The 14,929-nt window shown below is 44.1% G+C and overlaps 1 protein-coding gene across 2 annotated transcripts in view; it reads left to right on the forward strand.

Annotated features, from left to right (window-relative positions):
- The first annotated feature begins 5,347 nt into the window (after window positions 1-5,347).
- The window catches only part of LOC109878032 (annexin A6-like), a 44,036-nt gene continuing 34,454 nt past the window's right edge, over window positions 5,348-14,929 (forward strand). The window contains exons 1-7 of one of the 2 annotated variants that reach the window (XM_031789567.1): window positions 5,348-5,606; window positions 7,153-7,197; window positions 9,366-9,450; window positions 10,625-10,719; window positions 11,966-12,079; window positions 12,231-12,321; window positions 14,579-14,658. In XM_031789567.1, coding sequence (XP_031645427.1) covers window positions 7,189-7,197; window positions 9,366-9,450; window positions 10,625-10,719; window positions 11,966-12,079; window positions 12,231-12,321; window positions 14,579-14,658 — 474 coding nt within the window. In that variant the 5' untranslated portion in view covers window positions 5,348-5,606; window positions 7,153-7,188. The remainder of the gene's footprint in view (window positions 5,607-7,152; window positions 7,198-9,365; window positions 9,451-10,624; window positions 10,720-11,965; window positions 12,080-12,230; window positions 12,322-14,578; window positions 14,659-14,929) is intronic. The other variant, XM_031789566.1, reaches the window with a different exon arrangement.

The following is a 14,929-nucleotide window of genomic DNA, read 5'->3' on the forward strand; positions in this document are numbered from 1 at the left end:
CTGTAACCATACCGACGGTGATTCTATCCACGGTTTCTGAGTAGGAGTGAACCTTCCAGATTCTAAGGATTACTCTAGCTGCTGTAACCATACCGACGGTGATTCTATCCACGGTTTCTGAGTAGGAGTGAACCTTCCAGATTCTAAGGATTACTCTAGCTGCTGTAACCATACCAACGGTGATTCTATCCACGGTTTCTGAGTAGGAGTGAACCTTCCAGATTCTAAGGAATGGTCAATTTATACACGTCCATGTTCCCAGTACCCTGCCCTGGTTAAATGTGGTGGTTTGCGCTTTCGGTTTTGTGTGAATGCTGCCAGCTATTCACTGTTTCTGGTTTGGATAAGTCCTAATCGTTCCAGTAGGAACAGCATCTTCTACGCACTTCCTGATGAACGTTATTCCCAAAGGTGACCCGGACATTTCCCAGTCCGGGTGATCAGATTAGTCTTGAAGCATAGATTCTGATTGTTCAGACCAACTTTGAACAGTCCTTATCACGAGTGTTTCTAGTTTAAGTTTCTGCTTATAGGTGGGGAGGAGCAGGATCGAGGCATGATCTGATTCGCTGAAGGGAGGGAGGGGGAGGGTACTCGTAGATGTCCCAGAAGGTAGAGTAACAATGGTCAAGCATGTTCTATTTGCGTGTAACACAAGAGATGTGTTGGTAGAATTTCGGGAGCGTTTTCCTCAGATTTAATTTATTAAAGTCCAAAGCTACAATAAATACAGCCTCAGGATATGCAGTTTCCAGTTTGTGCGAAGTCCACTGTAGTTCTTTTGAGAGGGGTTGCAGTGTCGGCTTGGGGGTGAATATACACGGCAGTGACAATAACCAAAGAAAATTATCTTGGTATGTAATGTAGTCGCCATTTGATGGTGAGATATACCAGATTGGGAGAACAAAAGAACTTGAGTTCCTATAAATTACCACATTCGCACCATGAGTTGTTAGTCATTACATACCCTTCCACCTTTGTTTTCCCAGAGAGTATATTTACAGCCCCTTATGTCTCTCTGAAAGGTGATCCTCGCCCTGAGCTCGTCTCTTTTGGATCCAGGTCGGGGAAGTAGAATTCCTGGTTGGATTTCTGGTGATTGACCGCCGATCTAATTTCCAAAAATGTATTTCCGGCTGTAGTAAATAATACCAGAAACATGTTGAGCAAATAAGGTAAGAAATAACACACACACAAAAAAGTACAAATTCCGTAAAGTTTGCTAGGAGAACAGGAACAGGGTAACCGTGTCTGTCGGCTCCATCTTGCATATATAACATCTCAGGGATCACATTGCTGTGTAATCTGGCTAACTATAAGAGGAGAAAATAGCCTTGGGTGTCTGTAGTAGACAGCTACTTTTTTGTTGTTTGTTGTTTAACCATGACAGTAATCCAGGGCACAGTTTCACATTCTGCTCAGGGAAAAGCAGAGAAAAACATACTTCTCTTTCCCTGGGATGTGATTGAAAGGTATTCAAGTTACAGCATACAGTGGCAGATTAACTCATTTTATAAAAAGTCTCAAAATGCCATCATACTTTGGCGGGGGTTGGGAACATTTTAATCTCCAAATTCTGTCTACCTTGTTTGTGCTGTGAGATGCATAACCAGGAAAGCCAGGTGTCTTCTGGGAAGCTAACAGGGGAGAAGTAGTGGCCAGTATTGCTGGCAGTGATGTAAATACAGTCATGATCCAGCTATGAGGGGTGTCAATATCTCTATTTCTCTCTCTTTCTGATTCCCACTGTCCCACACACTCTAATCTCCCGTGGGCAGATGATGCGTGTAGACAAAGAATGTGCCGGGTCTGAATGGGATGCATGAGACAACTGCGATCGCAACATTTTTGGCAAAATCAACCATTCCTCGCATATTATGCGAGGGCTTGCAAATTTGACCAATCTCCACACTATTTCTGCATAAAAAAAATCATTGCAATATTATCACATAAAACTGACCCATCACCGCAGTAAAAAAAAAAGAGGGCTTGCAATTTCAACCAATCATCGTACATTTACCGCATAATATGGTTCAATCAACCAATCAACCACACGACAACAAACCTTTTCAGAGCATTTTCTCAACAAAATTGGACAAAATCATTGCAAATTGCCATGCAAAATGTCAGAATTGCGGCACAAAAATCTAGCATTTTATCCCGCAAATATCACAGTGAAATCCCAGAGGGATAACAGCATTAGTTCCGTTTTGGGGTTTTCATGGTTATTTGGATGTGTGAGGATTGGACAAAGGCTGTGCTTAGGGTGGCTTCATGTGTTCTTGTGGGAAACTGGGAAGTCTGACATGATTGTGTTCACGTGCCTTTGAAACACTTGTTCAACCACTAAGATTTGAACTTGCAACCTTCCGGTTACTAGTCTAACCACCCTGCCGCCCCTGTGTTCACACAGTGTGAACACAGAAGCTAATTATGCAGCTGACCAAATTACACAAGATTTTACTTCTGGGTTAACAGTAATTACTCACACTCTGATCTCTCTTCCTGTTCTCTCTCTCTCTCTCTCTCTCTCTCTCTCTCTCTCTCTCTCTCTCTCTCACTCTCTCCCCTCACTCTCTTCCTCTCTCTCTCACTCACTCTCTCTGCCACTATCTCTTTCCTTCCCCTCTATCTCTCTCTCGTCTATCTTTTTCTCTCACACTCTACCCCTTTCCCTTTCTCTCTCCCTCTCGCTTTTCTCTCTCGCTCCCCCCTCTCCTATTCTCCCAAGTTCTGATCTCTCTGCCCCTCCCCCCTCTCTGTCACTCTCGCTCTCCTCCTCTCCCTCTCTCTCCCCTCTCTCCCCCTCTTTCCCTCTTGCTCTCTCCCTCGTTCTCTTCCCCCCCCCCCCGCCCTCTCTCTCTCCCCTCTCCCTCTCTCCCTCTTTCTCTCTCCCACTCTCCCTCTCTCCAGTCTAGCTTTACATTACCCTCTGACCGGAATGGCTCCCACCACAGCCAGCAGAGACAGAAATAGCACAGTCACAATCTCTCACATAGAATGCTCAGCTCTGGCAAAGTCACAAACCGGCAGGCCTCACAGCTCACACACACCAGTCATACCTCTCTCTCTCTCACTAAGGTTCAAACTATTATAACAGCGGAATAGTAGATCTGAATATGCTTGTACAGAAGGCTCTGCATGTTGTTTCAATGTTTCAATACTGGCTCCTCAGCATAACCTAACATGATTGCAACATTCACTCTGGTGGAGGTGGCTCCTCTGCATGCAACCTGGTCTCAGAGGTAGACGTAGCATAATACACATCCTTTAAATCAGGTTCATTTTAGTTTTGAATTCAAGTTGAAAATACATATTTTCCGGACGTTGAAATCAGTTTCATTTTCGGGTTCTGAATGAAAGTTGAAAAAACATAATTTACAAATGTTGAAAATACTTGTTTTTTGGTCATTCGTTCTATGGATATTTCAACTGCACACAAAGTACGTGCTCAGTGATTAATAATGTTTTATAGCCATCACTAGCAAATCAGAGGCTGCTTGCTGCCTATTAACATAGACTTGAAATCACTGGCCACTTTAATAAATGGAACACTAGTCACTTTAATAATGTTTACATACCTGGCATTACTCATCTCATGTGTATACACTGTATTCTATTGTATTCTACTGTATCTTAGTCTATGCTGCTCTGACATTGCTCATCCACATACACTACCGGTCAAAAGTTCCTACTCATTCAAGGGTTTTTCTTTATATTTACTATTTTCTAAATTGTAGAATAATAGTGAAGACTTCAAAACTATGAAATAACACATATGGAATCATAAAGTAATCAAAAAAGTGTTAAACAAATCAAAATATATTTTATATTTGAGTTTCTTCAAATAGCCTCCCTTTGTCTTGACAGCTTTTGCACAGTCTCTGCATTCTCTCAACCAGAGAGTTCCCTTTTTTTTTATCAAGGTGGAGACTAAGTAACATCAAATGTCCTTCTAAGTTCTTAGTACTGAACAAAACAACAAGTTCTTTGCACTGGAGGCAAAGTGCTGGCAAAGGATGTGTGGGGTTAGGGGCTCCCGAGTGGTGCACTTCATCTCAGTGCAAGAGGAGCCACTACAGTCCCTGGTTCAAATCCAGGTTTTATCACAATGGACCACAATTGGGAGAATCCCATAGGGCAGCGCAGTGTCGTCTGGGTTTGACTGGGTGAGGCCATCATTGTAAATAACTGACTTTCCTGGTTAAAGGTAAAGGATGTCGCACCTATCCTGAGATGGTATATTACCCAGAGGCCCACTCTACCCAGTGGGGTTCCACTCTATTCACTTTGTGGGTGGTGGGAGCCGCTCCCCTTATCAATACGTTTTTAATAAAGTAAATATCCTCATAGGTGATTGACATTGTCTCTCCTCATTATGGGTAATTTTCAATATCCACTACACCCGAGCGGACAATAGTGTGCAACTGCAGCCCGCAATTCAGGGCGTTTCGAGCATCCCATTGGTCCCTGGATGGTCCCTGGATGGTCCCTGGATGGTCCCTGGATGAACATTACACATTTGAATGTGGGTCAAAAGGGAAATAAAAGTATTATCTGTGTTTTCTCGCGCCCCCGCCTCCCAGAGTCCTCCTTGCTAGCTAGCGGGAGTGACACCGGTAGACAGTGTCCTTCGCTCCTACCTCCCGAACACCTGCATTAACAGAACTGCTGGAAAACAGTGCCCGAAAGGCGGGGGCGAAGGACACTGTCTACCAGTCACCCACCTACCTAACTAGATAGCTTGCTAGTTACGCCATGTGCTAGCTTGCTAGTTAGCTCGCACATAGTGTTGCCTCTGCCTCCCCCCTGCTGTGTTCCCGGAGAAAACCATCCCCAACAGGCGGGAACGAAGGACACTGTCTACCAGTCACCTGCTAGTTAGCTAGCTAGTACACAGTGTCGATTCCGCCTGCTGTGTACCGGACCAGCTGGCAGTGTCCTTCACTCCTGCCTGCCGAACACCTGACCTCGTAGTCATTAACAGAACTGCAGGAAAACAGTGCCCGACAAGCTGGGAGGAAGGACACTGTCTACCGGTGTACGGCTTACTAGCTACCATTGTCACCCCCGCCCCTTCTTCTGTGAGGTTTTTTCGGCGGCTGGCATCCAACGTTATTGTGCATTAAAGCCACCTCCTGTAGTGGACTGGCCCCACCTCCCTCCTGTCCTAGCTTAGAAATGGACCAATAGAAGTATAAAGAGGGTTTCCAGCACGTGCCAGAATTCCCACACGCAGGAACACCCTGAATTGCTGGCTGCAATTACATCCCTCTTTGACCTGACAGGACCAAAAATAAGTCCTAAAGAAGGTTCATGCTTAGTGGGTATATGGAGCGTCCAGAAAGACCAAACAGCACAAGTAAATTAGTTGTTCACATCTTTGTTAATTTACCGTAAACACCATTTTTATTCAGTGTGGAAGGGCTCGCTGTTTGAAAGGGAAACACTTTTTGACGCACTGCCGGTGAGCGCCGCAGTTATTACGTCAGCTCGAGGACAGTGAATAAGACAGCTGGCTGTTTCAACACCGGGCAAAACGCAGGAGAGAGGAGGTCAGCACTGCGCCGTGGGTTGATTTGGATCAAATTAGTTCTGTCAAAGAGGTGAGTTTGCATTTTGCATTGTAACGAGTTTCCTATAGTGTCAAATGCTCAACAATATAGGCAAAGATAATGTTGTCGCAAGTCACGTGAAGACAATAACGGAGCTATAACGGTTTGTTTAGGCTATTATTAGCCTAGCCCAAGCCTATAATAGCAAGTTTGTGATATGATAGTAATAAACAGACACACTGTCCCATTTTACAAACCAAGAAGTATAAAGAACAACATAGAGAAAAGGATGTTGTAAATGTAAAGCAATGGATTGAGCATAGACATGAGTCATGTCTATTGACATTGATGTCCATTGTGTAAATAGTCCAATTCTAAGTTATGTGTTTTTAGACAGAATAAAATAAATACGTTTTTTTAAAAGTTTTAAGCTTTATGAATGTGAAGGTGTATAATTTGTTTGGGGTGGGAGCCTGAGAGATGGGGTGTGGTCGTGGACATTCTGTGGCTATAGGGATTGTGGATCAAACTATTTTAGGAGACTGAACACAGCTGTGGGCTTATCTTAAACAAACTAAGATACCTTTCTTAGATTGTTTATCTCATATCCTCACTAATGGAGAAACTCTCAGAAATCCTACAATTGACTGCAATACTGCGTGCTAGCTTGTCCTCACTGAGTGCTTCTCCTGCGCTATATATTCTTTATGAGAATCTGAATGACTTTTCATCTCATTTGGAAAGTCCAACAGCATTCCCTTTACTGATACACAAATTCTTAAGCTACACAGTTTTTCCATCTATTGTAGAATCCATCATCATAGACCGTGTGCGCTTTGGTTCAAAAGTTGAGATGCTTCAAAACAGTTCAATAAGAGTGTCAGAACAAGTTTAACCCAACCGTACCTTTGTAAAAGTAGATGTTTGATTATTAGATGTTCTGTGTCCCTTTTCTCCACCTCACCAGATGCTAAAGCTAACTACCACTCTGAAAGGGAACCCTGTAGCCTTACTGAACTGCAGGAGAGAAGCAGCCAACATGTTTCCTGCAGAAAACGTGGCTATGCTTTATAACCACTAGGCCATAAGCCAAGCACCCTACATTTACCCTGAACGCGTCAGCATGTGGGTGGGCCCCCGTTGTGTCTTCTCCCTGTATAATCCTATATAATACCATAATAAAAGCCAACTAGTGAGTTTTATAATGAAACAGTGTTTTGATCTTGTAATGCAGTCTTCTCTAGTGCAGGTTCTGTGGATGGTGTTGTGCTGAAACCGGACCACCACCATTCAATGACATATCAAGTATATTTTCATGAGCCTATGGTCCAATAGCATCTCTTTGTTCATCCGGACACACATGTGGATCACAATCATATCAATCATGTAAACATTGACAGTTAGGATCGATAAGATGGCACAGCCAGAAGAGGACTGGCCACCCCTTGGTTTCTGTAAAAAGCTCTTTGTGACAACTGCAAGCTGTAAAAAGGGCTCCATAAATACATTTGATTGGTTGATATTGATACGATCTTAAACAGCATGTCAACATGTTTCTCTGTTCTCATTTCTGCTTCGTATATATCTTGTCTTGCAGGTTGATTGTTTCCTGCATATCCTTAAAAGACCAAATATGGAAATGGTAAGTCAAAATTATAATCCTGTGTCTGCCATTCTCTCAGTGCTATGTGTAGCTACAGTATAGCTATAACGATAAACATATCCTATTCCATAATGACTGTATGATAATGAGGTAAGGACAGAGGAGGGGTCAGATGAGCAGTCATCAGCCTTGGGGCGTCTGTTTATTGTAATGGCAGCAGTATAAGGTGTCACTTCCCTCTGGCAACCTGGACATGCTATTGACAGACACACAGAGAGAGAGCTCCGGAAGGCATATGTCAGGCCTGCTCCTCTATCTAATGCCAAGCCTCGGACAACCAGGTTCCGGTCACGTAAGCTCTGAAAGTCCAGTCAACAAGAGGAGATTTGCAAGGATGGCTCTGCTAGACTATTTAATATCAAAACCATGTCCAAGGATGGCCCTGCTAGACTTTAATATCAAAACCATGTCCAAAGATGGCCCTGCTAGACTATTTAATATCAAACCCATGTCTAAGGATGGCCCTGCTAGTGTAACCGATGTGAAATGGTTAGCTAGTTAGCGGCGGTGCGCGCTAATAGCGTTTCAATCGGTGACGTCACTCGCCCTGAGACTTGAAGCCGCAGCTTTTGTGGAGCGATGGGTAACGATGCTTTGTGGGTGTCAGCTGTTGATGTGTGGTTCGAGCCCGGGTAGGGGCGAGGGGACAGACTAAAGCTATACTGTTACACTAGACTATTTAATATCAAAACCATGTCCAAGGATGGCTACACCAGAGTAGCAAGACAAACGACAAGTTATCCATAGCACAGACAGACTGGTGCCAAGGATAGTGCAGTGTCTGAATGGAAGTTGCGAGGAGCCAATCACTGCTGTAGTTTAGTTTTATCATCAAAACAAATAGCTCTAGTATTTCACTGGTATCATCTGAACATACTGCGATTATTATCTATGATCTACTATGCTTATTTGCTGCTTGAACAGTCTGTTTGCTGAAAGGACCGTTGCTATAGGCCCGTTGGTTTGGTCCTGTCGCTATGTGGGTGGGACCTCCCAGCTGTCCTGGGGAGTGATGGTCTCTATGGTAGAGCTGTAGTAGGGGCACATCTGAGCATGGGCAGTGGCCTCCTTGGCTGTCTGGCTGGATTTCTGGATAGGAGACATTGGCTGTGTGCCTCAATGCAGCAGAAAGAATCTCCACAGAAACAGCAGCTGAATGGATATGTTTCTCACATACAGGATAAGAAATACACATCAGATATAGGCTGGGAATTCTTCAAGACAGATCTGTAGTCTCTGAGCTGTTTATTTGGTTCTTGTTTATCACGTGATCTTCAACGTGTATTTTCACGTCATATGAACACCGGTATTTTCCGCACTGAATATTTGATTGAATTGCAGCCCTGGTGACTATTGTGTTTTATTGTTACCATGTTGATTTGAAGTCAGCTTCTCTGAAGCCGTGTCAGACCCCTGCAGACTGAGCAGGTCTCTGTGTGTGTAACCTGACTCCCCATTGCTCCCTGCACACACACTGCTGTTCTGGAGGGGGCAGCTGTAGGCAGGCGGGCAGACTGGTGTCAGCTGTCTGTCTGCCTGTCAACCCTCTGCTCAGGGCAGGCTCGGCCACAGAGACAGCAGCCACAGCCCCTTCCTGCTCCCTGTACACCCACACAGCCACTTCCTGCTCCCTGTACACCCACACAGCCCCTTCCTGCTCCCTGTTCACCCACACAGCCACTTCCTGCTCCCTATACACCCACACAGTCACTTTCTGCTCCCTATACACCCACACAGCCCCTTCCTGCACACTGTACACCCACATAGCCACTTCCTGCTCCCTATACACCCACACAGTCACTTTCTGCTCCCTATACACCCACACAGCCCCTTCCTGCACATTGTACACCCACACAGCCACTTCCTGCTCCCTATACACCCACACAGCCCCTCAAAGGCCATCATATACTCCAACACAGCCCACAAACACACCCATAACCCCTCACTTCCCTGTGACTTTAATTAAACCTGGGACAGGCCCAGAGCAATTCCTGGCCCCTCATTCATTCTTCTGTGCCTAACTAGTCATACCAAGCTTCCAGTTGGCTCAATCAACCTTTGCTCTGAAACTCATTGTTATGAATGAAAATGTGTTCTTTAACAACTGACCTGATAAAGTGAATAAAATATCATGAATATTTTTCTAGGGGTTCCGAGGCACAGTAACCGATGCTCCAGACTTTGATGCCAGTGCAGATGCTGAGACACTCTACAATGCCATGAAAGGCATCGGTGAGTAACACCGTAGCTACACTCAGTATCCACTTTAGGGCAGGGGTACACTAGCCTGGTAAAACCAAACAGAACACTGCACTGCACTTTGTTTCAGTTTACTTCAGTTCTGTCTGGTTTATTAACCAGGCTAGAGATACACAACTCCAACACCAGTATTCACGGCTGTTTAGAACAGGGCTGATTCAACCCTGTTCCTGGAGAGATACCATCCTGTAGGTTTTAACTCCAACCCTGTTCCTGGAGAGATACCATCCTGTAGGTTTTAACTCCAACCCTGTTCCTGGAGAGATACCGTCCTGTAGGTTAACTCCAACCCTGTTCCTGGAGAGATACCGTCCTGTAGGTTACCTCCAACCCTGTTCCTGGAGAGATACCATCCTGTAGGTTTTAACTCCAACCCTGTTCCTGGAGAGATACCGTCCTGTAGGTTAACTCCAACCCTGTTCCTGGAGAGATACCATCCTGTAGGTTTTAACTCCAACCCTGTTCCTGGAGAGATACCGTCCTGTAGGTTTTAACTCCAACCCTGTTCCTGGAGAGATACCATCCTGTAGGTTTTAACTCCAACCCTGTTCCTGGAGAGATACCGTCCTGTAAGTTTTCACTCTAACCCTAATCTAGCACACCTGATTCTGGTAATTAGCCGGTTGATAAGAATCAGTTTAGTTACAACGGGCGTTGGAGCAAAAATTTAGAGGAGGGTAGCTCATAGGAATAGATTAGAATCAGTCTATTTCAGTGGTGTAGCTCTCCAGGAACAGGGTTGGAGTTAACCTATAGGATGGTATCTCTCCAGGAACAGGGTTGGAGTTAACCTATAGGATGGTATCTCTCCAGGAACAGGATTGGAGTTAACCTATAGGATGGTATCTCTCCAGGAACAGGGTTGGAGTTAACCTATAGGATGGTATCTCTCCAGGAACAGGGTTGGAGTTAACCTACAGGACGGTAGCTCTCCAGGAACAGGATTGGAGTTAACCTATAGGATGGTATCTCTCCAGGAACAGGGTTGGAGTTAACCTACAGGAGGGTAGCTCTCCAGGAACAGGGTTGGAGTTAACCTACAGGACGGTAGCTCTCCAGGAACAGGATTGGACAGCCCTGGCTGACAAGGTTCTAAAGTCAAATATTACTAATGATGTTACTGATGATCTTCCTCTGTGCTCTGCAGGCAGCGACAAGGAGGCCATCTTGGATTTGGTCACTGGCAGAAGCAATGCTCAGAGACAGGAGATTGTACAGGCGTACAAGTCTAGCTATGGGAAGGTACAGGAACATCACATCATAACATCTAACATCACATTTATCATCACGTTTCTGTACCTTTCCAGAGCTGGACCTGGATTGCATTGATATCATTTTTTTTGGGGGGGGGGGGGGGGGGGGGGGATTCATGTACATAAACATCACTATATATCAGAAAGGTCCCATTGTTACTTTGACCCACTCTATCATCTATAGTTAATACCAGGTAAATACTGGATCAGTACCAGCTAAAAGCACGGTGTAAAATTTAGCTATACCACAAATTGCACAATTCAGTGTGCCATTTATTAGAAGGTACAATACAATCTTAGTTAAATTCCAGAGGTGCATGCATCAGTTTGTGAACATTAGCTAACGTTAGCTAACATTTCCCATTTGTATTGTTCTATGCTAACGTTAGCTAACATTTTCAATTTTTGTTGTTCTATGCTAACATTAGCTAACATTTCCCATTTGTGTTGTTCTATGCTAACATTAGCTAACATTTCCCATTTGTGTTATTCTATGCTAACATTAGCTAACATTTTCCATTTGTGTTGTTTTGTGCTAACATTTGCTAACATTTACCGTTTGTGTTGTTTTATGCTAACATTTCCCATTTGTGTTGTTCTATGCTAACGTTAGCTAACATTTCCCATTTGTGTTGTTCTATGCTAACATTAGCTAACATTTTCCATTTGTGTTGTTCTATGCTAACATTAGCTAACATTTCCCATTTGTGTTATTCTATGCTAACATTAGCTAACATTTTCCATTTGTGTTGTTTTGTGCTAACATTAGCTAACAGTCTGCGAAGGTAGTGTGCAGAGAACGCCAGTGTCTGTTTTGGGGTCTAAACTGCCACTACAAATAATAATGTAACCCTGTAGGATTTCCCATTACATGTAGTAGGAATAGCAACGTCATTTGCAGTTTGACTATTATCCCTAAACTGCCTCAGTTATCCTTACAAAAAATGATCTGTTTAATGTTTCACTGTAACATTTTGGAATATTCATTCAAATCGTTCAACTGAAATTGTTGCTAAGTAACATGTTTGCCGCTAAATGAAGCGTTGTTGAACTCACTATACTCTACTGAGCACGTTGTGTCACAAATCATGACAGGATAACTTCAAAACAGACACGTGTCTTACTAATTGTGTTGAATTCTTTAAGGTAAGTTTGTCCAGTCAATTTGCAATTCACAATTCAGTGTGCGCACACCGTGAGAGGGTAACTTCCTAACAGACGTCTCTGTTCCCCAGGACCTGATAGATGACCTGAAGTATGAGCTGACGGGGCATTTTGAACGCCTCATCGTCAGTCTGATGAGACCCCAGGCCTACCATGATGCCAAAGAGATCCACGATGCCATCAAAGTAATATAATGTCTTCGAGATTTTGGAAGTAAAACGTTAAGAAACAGGAAAATGATCAGAATTGAGAATACCCACATCAGACACCAACTGTTACACAGTCCAGTTAGTAACTTGTGCCATTCTGTATTTAATGTAATGCTTTATTTCTAAGGGGGCAGGAACAGATGAGAAGTGCCTGATTGAAGTCTTGGCCTCTAGGAACAACCAACAGATACACGACCTGGTGGAGGCATACAAGGATGGTAAGATATATTTCCTCCTCCCATTAGAATAGATGGTAAGATATATTTCCTCCTCCCATTAGAATAGATGGTAAGATATATTTCCTAATAATCTCCCATAATCTCCCATTAGAAGCTGAATGGTGGAGATGCCTGCAGATCTATGATCTATAGTTAAAGACAAATACATATGACATACACCATATGATAATAATAATAATTATGATTTAATATATTATTTACTATTACAGCATTTTTTATTACAAACTCAAAGAGCTTTAAGCAACAACAAAAAATGTTTAAAAAATATACAATTTATAAAAACCGAAACAAATAGTTAATGACCGATCATGGCAGGCAGGGTAGTTAATGGCTTGATAGTCGGCACCAGGAGGAAGGCTAGAGTAGAGGCAGTTCAGAGGTGAAACAGAGGGGTAGCTAGCTAACTAGTTTGATCACTCTTTTGTTGCTGAGAATTTTGCTGCACAGCAGGAAATGCAAACGTGTAGTGTATTCAAGGCTTCTGAAGTTTGTAATTTCCACTTGAATTCCCATTTCCTGTTGCCACAGCTACAGTATGACATACTCAACAGAGGTATGTGGGCACCCCTTCAAATTAGTGGATTTGGCTATTTCAGCCACACCCGTTGCTGACAGGTGTATAAAATTGAGCACACCGCCATGCAATCTCCATAGACAAACATTAGCAGTAAAAATGGCCTTACTGGCGAGTAAGGCCACCGTCACAGGATGCCACCTTTCTAACAAGACAGTTCATCAAATGTCGGCCCTGCTAGAGCTGCCCGGGTCAACTGTAAGTGCTGTTATTGTGAAGTGGAAACGTCTAGGAGCAACAACGGCTTAGACCACAGAAGCTCACAGAATGGGTGCTGAAGCGTGTAGCGCGTCCGTTGTAACACTCACTACCGAGTTACAAACTGCCTCTGGAAGCAACGTCAGCACAAGAACTGCTTCTCGGGGGCTTCATGAAATGGGTTTCCATGGCCGAGCAGTCGCACACAAGCCTAAGATCACCATGTGTAGTGCCAAGCGTCGGCTGGAGTGGTGTGAAGCTCGCCGCCATTGGACTCTGGAGCAGTGGAAACTTGTTCTCTGGAGTGATTAATTACGCTTCACCATCTGGCAGCCCGACGGACGAATCTGGGTTTGGCAGATGCCAGGAGAACGCTACCTGCCCCAATACATAGTGCCAACTGTACATTTTGGCGGAGGAGGAATAATGGTCTGGGGTTGTTTTCATGGTTCGGACTAGGCCCCTTAGTTCCAGTGAGGGGAAATCTTAATGCCACAGCATATAATGACGATTCTGTGCTTCTAACTTTGTGGCAACAGTTTGAGGAAGACCCTTTCCTGTTTCAGCATGACAATGCCCCCGTGCACAAAGCAAGGTCCATACAGAAATGGTTTGCCGAGATCAGTTTGGAAGAACTTGACTGGCCTGCACAGAGCCCTGACCTCAACCCCATCGAATACCTTTGGGATTAATTGGAACGCCGACTGCGAGCCAGGCCTAATCACCCAACATCAGTGCCCGACCTCAATAATGCTCTTCAATCATTCAAATGTATTTATAAAGCCCTTCTTCATCAGCTGATGTTACAAAGTGCTGTACAGAAACCCAGCCTAAAACCCCAAACAGCAAGCAATGCAGGTGTAGAAGCACGGTGGCTAGGAAAAACCCCCTAGAAAGGCCAGAACCTAGGAAGAAGCCTAGAGAGGAACCTGGCTATGAGGGGTGGCCAGTCCTCTTCTGGCTGTGCCGGGTGGAGATTATAACAGAACATGGCCAAGATGTTCAAATGTTCATAGATGACCAACAGGGTCAAATAATAATCAACACAGTGGTTGTAGAGGGTGCAACAGGTCAGCACCTCAGGAGTAAATGTCAGCTGGCTTTTCATAGCCGATCATTCAGAGTATCTCTACCGCTCCTGCTGTCTCTAGAGAGTTGAAAACAGCAGGTCTGGGATGTCCGGTGAACAGGTCAGGTGTTCCATAGCTGCATGGCTGAATGGAAGCAAGTCCCTGCAGCAATGTTCCAACATCTAATGGACAGCCTTCCCAAAAGAGTGGAGGTTGTTATAGCAGCAAATGGGGGGGGGACCAACTCCATATTAATGCCCACGACTTTGGAATGAGATGTTCGACGAGCAGGTGTCCTCATACTTCTGGTCATGTAGTGTATGTAGACAAACACAGCATGTTCCAGTGTAGTCCTGGTTGTGTTATTAACTGCCTGTGTTGTTACTGTCTTCAGCTTACGACTCAGACATCGAGGAGGACGTTACAGGAGAGACCTCAGGGCATTTTAAGAAGATGCTGGTTGTTTTACTCCAGGTAAGTTGTTTTATAAGGACACAGCCATGGAAACAGGAAATGTAAATCAATCTAAATGTGATTTGACTATTTGAAAGGCTGTCAATAGCTTGTTTTCTGATTTTCGTTATTTTGTAAGTAAATCTAGTCTGGGTTCCAATCTGTTACCGAACTTGTTGTCCTAACCAAGGCATTTGTATAGCTGTTTAGTCAGATGTTGTGTGTGTGTGTGTGTGTGTGTGTGTGTGTGTGTGTGTGTGTGTGTATCTGTGTGTGTGTGTGTGTGTATCTG

The sequence above is a fragment of the Oncorhynchus kisutch genome, linkage group LG15 (genome assembly GCF_002021735.2).
Source record: "Oncorhynchus kisutch isolate 150728-3 linkage group LG15, Okis_V2, whole genome shotgun sequence".
Taxonomy (NCBI): Eukaryota; Metazoa; Chordata; class Actinopteri; order Salmoniformes; family Salmonidae; genus Oncorhynchus; species Oncorhynchus kisutch.